Below are 7,293 nucleotides of genomic sequence, written 5' to 3'. Positions count from 1 at the left end.
TACCCTCAGACACCCAAAATTTTGATATTTAAAACTCAATTTGGGGAACTACACAAATAGGAACAACGTGCTGACCTCACCTGACCCACAGCCACCGTATCTTAAGTTTTGAATGGCTAGGTAGAACTCGAAATCAGCATTCCTTGTTTCAATGATAGACTGCCCGAAATGGCGAAATTTAGCGTTTTACTTTAGTATAAAAAAACTAGGAGTAAAAGCCTTACAGTGACCGACCTGTAACTTGAACCTTGAGGTGTCGTATGCAGTACCAACAGATCTGTAATTAACTGAGTGGTCCGTCTTAGTATATTGTGGAGCCACGTCAAACCATTTTTGGATAACGTGGCAAGAAATAGGAAATTTTCGAAACCAGCAGAAGCCTTATCTTTGACTTAGGCCCAGAGGTAAACTGAATTTTCAAAACACTGCCTCTGTTCGAAATCACTTGTTGCCTGCAATATCATGCCTGTAATTTCTCTCTCTCTCTTAGATGTTCTGTCCAGGAAAGCTAGGAAAATGCACGGTATTTTCAATAATCTAAAAATATATGTTCTGCCCAGCGTCACCAAGGCTCGTGAGTCCTGCAGGACAGTCTCAGTTCCGGACCCAACACTCTGGCAACACGGCACTCGAGTCCCCAGCGTCGAGACTGCCGACTGCCACGCGATGACTGCGGACTGCGGCACCAGCGCGCCAGTCTGCAGTCTCCGCGGCGCATTTGAGCTGCGCCGGGTGGCTGTCGGCGCCGGGTCGCCTCTGATTGGTCGCGGCGGCGACCGGCCGGCCGCTACTTAAATCTCCGTCCCGGTCCGGGCCGCGTAGTCGTCTCTCCGCAGAGAGCGAGCATCGGCGGGTCCCCAGCCATGGACACGCTCAGCATCATCCTGTTCGCGGTCGTCGCCGCGCTGCACGCGTTCGGCCTCCTGCTGACGCAGAAGCGGAAGCTGGACCCGCTGCGCCTGCTGCGGCCACGGCTGGCCACTGGCGCCGGCCGGCGTCCGCCACGCCCCTGGGGTCTACCTGTCATCGGCAACATGGTTCAGCTCGGCCTCAAGCCCAACCCATACGAGTGCATGACGGACATAAGCCGCCGCCTCGGGGCCGTGTATGCGCTCCGGCTCGGCGGCACCGACGCCCTCGTCGTCAACGACATGGCCAGCATCCGCGAGGTGCTCGTCACCAAGGGCGACCATTTCGACGGCAGGCCCGACTTCCTGCGCTACAACGTGCTGTTCGGAGGCGACAGGGACAACTGTGAGTAGTGGCAGACGCCGGGGGCAGACTGAGCGCGTACCGAAACCTGGGGCACGAGGCGTTGGGCCACCAGAGACGTGCAGAGCCTGGAAGCCTCACGCTTACCAGACACGATTCATCAATGCAAGGATAGTTTTGCTGAACTATTCCTGTTCATTTACTTCTGGTTAATACGCGAGTGAGCCTATCCTTTCCACCGCGCGTCAGCGGGACGCGCTGAAAGTACTGTGTGTGATCACCATGTCCCATTATCCGTAGCAGCTTCCTACCAAGCCGATCAGTTCTACTCCTACCTGTTCGCCACCTGCGCAATTATCTACCGCACTGCAAAATGGGTTTCATTGAGCCCCCCACTGCAATGCAAGACCTGCTCACGGTTTGCCGTGCACGCTAACAGCCCGCGCCCTCCATGGAACTCGGTTACCTCAGGAGGTATGGGTGAACGCGGCGCCCGCTCGCCCACCGGGTCTCGTCTGCGCCCACCACGGCCCCAACTCCTCGAGGCGGCCCTGCGAGCTGACCCCGTTACCCTCCCGAAGGTCAAGTTTACGTTTGTTTACGTTAGACAGTCGCTGCCCCATTGACCGCAACCCGGCAGCTGTAATGGGCCCGCCCGACCTTGGCTCGTCGACTCCGGCTGCAGCGGCGGGTGGAGGCGCTCCCCTTTGCCGGGGGTGCGTCGTGGCCCGATACGAGATCGCTTATTACTGGCGATGCAGGTCCGCCATACGAGGAGCGCCGCCCGCCGGAGCGTGGCGGGATTCCCTCCTGGAGCGTTATGCAACCGTAAGCACCGTCGGTCAGATACTGTTGGATTATGGATTAGCACATACTGCTATGGTGGACAGTCCTGTTCACGTGCAAACAAGTGAAAAACAAACCTGGCGCCTTGATGAGGATTGCACGAATCGCAGACCGTTAGAAATCAGGTCTGGAGATTTGAAGAAAGTGATAAACTTGCCTGAAATCTTTTAGACGGGCAACAAAATGTCACATACCTAGACCTCCTCGGCTTGAACTACAATTTTTTCAGGTGTTAGGATGATGCTTTAGCCACATTACACAGAAAATTAACCGTTTATTAATTAAGCTTTCGAGGGTCATCGCCACGTGGTCGTCCGAAACGTCTTACTATCTCATTTCATCGGCGTCCCATAGCCAGCCAGCAGTGGCCACCGTTCGGTTCCGGAAGCGCCGGTGGTCGAGCACCTGCGGCTCGGCCGGTCCGGCCGCGACGATCCCGTTACACCGGTCTCAGCTGGCCGGTAGAGGACCGGTAGAGGACCGGTAGACGGCTAATGTTCTGAGGCCGGACGGCCCGGCGGCTGGCCTCACTAGGAGTTCAGCCAACACGCGTCAGCTGGGAGGCGCGGCCATTGTGGGGGACTGAAGCACATCCATAAGGCGAAGGGTGTGCGCCGGTTCCCGTCACGTGCAGCACGAAAGAACGTGTGCGTACTTGTGAAATCGAAAGCAGCCAGGCAGCACTCAAAAGCTGCAAATTTGTATTCGTGACCGATATTACTTCTCCAGACTGTGCTCATGTGCCGCAATTGTGTTCTTTTCTCCTCAAACAGTGCATCCCAGCTGCTGTGATAAGGTACTCCACCCTAGCAATGGAATTTGTACCGTCTGCAGCCGGCTGGCAGGCAAACATTTCAGAATACGAATTTTCCCCATACACCTAACAAAAGAGGAATACATTGCACTAGTGGTATATAGTGATATGTGTATGTTCACTATATGAACACACAATATGCAGTTTAGTGGCCTAATGTCATGAAATTGTGAGGCGCTTTCTGCACACAAAAAAGAGTCCCATGCCGTTGTTATGCAGCTTCTTATCTGCCTTCTGAGGAGGAAGGCCTGCCTGATAATGGAAGCCGGTTCCAGCGGAGGGTTTTCCAATGGGAATTGCATCAGTCGTCTCACTTGACAGGCCGCTTTGCGTGTCTCTCGCGCTGTCACCCAGCAGTCGGCTTGTATTTGGGCTACCAGACTAATCACCAGAGTTTAACCCCGTCCCAGCTACCTTGTATTGTTTTTTTCGGTCTACATATCGAAACAACTGCGGAGGAGACAAACCTTGAGTCCGGGGTACCCAAAAAGATCCAAGGCTGCACCAGTACCTTGGCCACTAGCACTAGTAACCACAGGGCACGGCGTCAGATGGCACGCCGGCACGTTCAAATATTTCGGCAGACAACAGACAGCACCTGCAGGCTAACGCTATTCAGACGGTGCCTGGAGGCTAACGCTATGCAGATGGTGCCTGCAGACTAACGCTATACAGACGGTGCCTGCAGGCTAACGCTGTTCAGACGGTGCCTGCAATCTAACGTTATACAGAGGTCGAGCGTTGGGCGATGTCGGCCCCTTTAAGACAATACCGGACGGTGTCTTCACTGACAGCACCTGTTCGTCGAGTGGGGCGGCCGGTGCTGATTTCTGGGAAGGACGTTGCGGTCATTGAGTTCCGCTTCGGCCGGTCCAGTCCGGTCTTCTTCGCGTGTTGCCGGGCTGAGAAAAGTTGACACATGGTTATTCCTGTGTTGGGACTTGGCAAGTTGCAGCAGCATTGCAATTTGCAGTGATCCTGATTCTTGCAGGTCATGCGGAATATACTTCATACACGGCTTGTACGAATAGTGGCACTGATCACGTTATCCCCATATGACTTTCTTGACCATCGTGGACACCTAGCCCGGCCTCAGTCTAATGGGTGGCCTTCTTTTGTTACAGCTCTGGCGCTGTGCGACTGGTCCAAGAAGCAAGTGTCCAGGAGGAACGTGGCTCGCACCTTTATGCACGTCAGGCCGGGCACGGACGTCTTCCAGATGCTCAACGACTCTGTGCTTGCCGAGATGACCACGCTGGAGCAAGCGCTGATCGACGCCAAAGGAGCTCCCATACAGTTCAAGCCACTCATCCAGAATGTCTGCTGCAACATCTTCTCCGACTATCTTTGCTCACGCAAATTCTCCCTGGACGATCCTAAATTCCAGAAACTCGTGCGCAACTTCGACGAAATCTTCTGGGACATCAACCAGGGGTACGCTATGGATTTCATCAGCTGGATGAAGGTGTTCCGTTTGGGCGCACTGAAGAACCTAGAAGACCTTTCTGTGGACATCCGACACTTCATCAACGAGGAGATCATCAGTCATCACAAAGAGAGCTTTGACGTCGAGAATCCCCGGGATTTCGTCGATATGCTTCTCAAACGCATGCAGGTGAGTTTCGCGCCTTGGGTTTCACCGGTTTGAAGCGGTTTCTCATTGTCGTTTAGTCCGCAATGCTAAAGGCATTCAGAGCATGAATGGATGCACGGTTGTGCGCTACATGCGGTTCAGTCAGTACGAAGGGAGACAGCAAATTTAACACTTTCCTATTATCATCTGGTCACCGTCACGTTAGCGCGTGTTGGGTTCTGCACCGCACCGTGCTCCACGCCACCCACCGTAGTGCTGACCGACACGTGCTCCCTGCGCAGGGCGAGGACGGCTCCCACGAGCAGATTTCGGAGGTCACGGCCCTCTACGAGCTGGAGGACTTCATCGGGGGCCACTCGGCTGTCGGCAACATCATCATGCAGACTATCACACAGGTGAGTTCGGTCGCTTTCTCGACGTTCAGTGGAAAATAATCCAACAGTTAGCTGTTAGAAGAAGGCGTTGGGCTGACCACCTTAGTCCTCCATATCCGACTCTCTTTCTCGGTGGCTAGGGCCACTGAATTGTTTCACTTTGTGTTTTGTTTTTACACTACGCGAACCAGTTTTGTTCACCACGTTTCCGCTTAACAAACATATCATCCCGTGCGAAAGGCTGAGTAAAGCTTCAAACAAACCGAGCTCCTTGCAGATCAGTTAGTTCCTGTCAGTCTCTAACCCCCAGTGTTCTCCATAGATCGCGCGCAACCCGGAAGTGATGCGGAAGCTACAGAACGAGCTGGACGACCAAGTGGGCGATCGACAAATCAGCCTGGACGATCGGAGCAGTCTGCCATATACGGAAAGCACGATGTACGAGGCGCTGCGCGTGTGCTCGAGCCCGATCGTTCCACACGTGGCCTCGCGCCACACAACGGTCGGCGGCTTCGACGTCCAGAAGGGCACCATGGTGTTCATCAACAACTACGAGCTGAACATGAGCCCGCAGTTGTGGTCGGACCCGGCCAAATTCGACCCGGCGCGTTTCGTGCGAAACGGCGCCGTAGTGAAGCCGCCACATTTCCTGCCCTTTTCCACCGGGAAGCGCAGCTGCATGGGCTCGAAGCTGCTCACCAACATCACTTTCCTGACGGTGGCCACAGTGCTGTCCAAGTTTGACGTGCTGCTGCCCAATGACGCTCAAAACGTGAGCATGGTGTCTAAGCATATGAAACCCGGTTGTCTTGCTCTACCGGTCGACTCGTTCAGCCTCGTCTTCAAGGAGCGATCCATCGGGGAGGCGGCACGTCCCGCGCCCTAGTGGGAGAAGACGGGGACGGGGGCAGCTGGGAGATGGAGGTCACAGGCACAACCAGGCCTGGTGGCCGCGGCACACACGCCGTGACCGTATCGGGCTTATGTACTCTTCAGACGTGGTTTGTCCCTTGGTTTGTCTCCAGGTCAGGACTGTCATGCGGCCAGGATGTCTATTGTTCGGGAGCCTCTTTCCGACTGAGATGGCTGTGATCTCCGATACTTGATCTCCGTTACGGGGATGCTCTCATGCGTCTGAGCACCGACCGCCTCCCCCCCCCCCCCCCCCTCCAGTTGCATTCCAACAGGTCCTGCGAAGCGCCGTCAAGATTCGGTTTGTGTCAGCCTCCAGCTGTACATATGTATTTATTTTTCAAGTTGGCCATAGTCATGTATCCAGCCAAGGGGCGCACATTTTTCAGGGGTCGCCATTTTCTTATGTCAAAGGCGATTTCAGGTTCTGTGGTGTTTGTAGTAACTCTGGGTAGTACTTAGTACCATAGCTCCCAATGATATTAAGTGTGTGATATTTCTGGATGAATCCATCTGCCTGTTTGCATGCACCAGCGACCGATTTGTGTTTTAGCGACCGATCTGTGGTCAAAAGCGTTATGAATTGATATGGTTGACAATATTGTCTTGAAAACAGCCGGGAGTTTTGCTATCGCTCAGAAAATAGACCGACTTCGCAGGCAAAAATTCTGCTGAAATCCAGGCATACATTTTCATTACCTGCTTGGTGGCGGCCCAGTGTTCACTATGATGTCCACAGATCGTCAGAAGCGCCACTTTTACCAGTTTTAACATGCGTTAATTTGACTGATATCTTGTCGATTGATGCGTCCGGTCAGCTACTGTGTGGATTCGTTATCGTCATTTGCTATTCATATGTTTGGAGTGAATAGATGCTCAGGAGAAATAATGTTTACCACGCGCTGGTCGTGAGTGCGTATCATGAGAGAGCAGTGTATCTCAGATGTTATCCACTGTGTTATTGGTTCAGCGATTGTCTCCGCGCCACATAGTTACGATGATGTGCGCTCCGTTGTTATCTGTACTTATGAAATAAATGCAGTTAGTAATATGTGCGTACTTGATTATTTTCGGCTCATCGGAATTTTAAGACGGGGCATTTCTACGAGGTCATCATGCAATGAATCAGAATTACGACTGTGCACACTCAGCCTCATATCCGTGACTTTATGATTGAAAAGTCCATATGAAAGACGGTTTTCGCGTATATTTTAAAACGGTTGGGATATGTAAGTGTTATAGAGCTTGCTTGTTTTTTTTGTTGTAAACAGCTGACATCGTCTGCGGTATCAATCAGATGTCAAGAGTGGGCGTGTGATTAATAATGGCTGGTATACTGTCCAACTAGTGAAGGTATCACATCGTGACAATTCGAAAAGTAAGTTCGACTCTTCCCCTTACTACTTTTAGAATGATACACAGCTGATCAAGTTCTTATCTATGAAATCACGTCTACATAACAGAGTTTGCATTTTATATTTTGAATTTATTTGTAGGCATTTTTAAGGTTGATTAAACCAATGGGTGTCCAGGCGGGACGG

General features: G+C 52.6%; 1 protein-coding gene across 1 annotated transcript; it reads left to right on the top strand.

Moving 5' to 3' along the window:
* The first annotated feature begins 846 nt into the window (after positions 1-846).
* LOC119099367 (cytochrome P450 307a1) lies at positions 847-6,803 on the top strand. The gene is made up of 4 exons (XM_037222502.1): positions 847-1,254; positions 3,997-4,487; positions 4,748-4,861; positions 5,163-6,803. Exons 1-4 carry the CDS (start codon positions 864-866, stop codon positions 5,724-5,726), a joined length of 1,560 nt encoding a protein of 519 aa, XP_037078397.1. The 5' UTR covers positions 847-863; the 3' UTR covers positions 5,727-6,803.
* The last annotated feature ends 490 nt before the right edge of the window (positions 6,804-7,293 follow it).

The sequence above is a fragment of the Pollicipes pollicipes genome, unplaced genomic scaffold (genome assembly GCF_011947565.3).
Source record: "Pollicipes pollicipes isolate AB1234 unplaced genomic scaffold, Ppol_2.1 Scaffold_4740;HRSCAF=5597_pilon_pilon_pilon, whole genome shotgun sequence".
NCBI lineage: Eukaryota > Metazoa > Arthropoda > Thecostraca > Pollicipedomorpha > Pollicipedidae > Pollicipes > Pollicipes pollicipes.
Note: the sequence above shows the minus strand (reverse complement) of the source record. Positions and strands in the feature narration are given on the sequence as shown.

Excerpts from the sequence above, each read along its gene's own strand:
- LOC119099367 (XM_037222502.1), top strand. The coding sequence starts at position 864 with ATGGACACGCTCAGCATCATCCTGTTCGCGGTCGTCGCCGCGCTGCAC. Across the intron at positions 1,255-3,996 it reads CGGAGGCGACAGGGACAACT|CTCTGGCGCTGTGCGACTGG; the intron begins GTGAGTAGTGGC and ends CTTTTGTTACAG. Across the intron at positions 4,862-5,162 it reads TCATGCAGACTATCACACAG|ATCGCGCGCAACCCGGAAGT; the intron begins GTGAGTTCGGTC and ends TGTTCTCCATAG.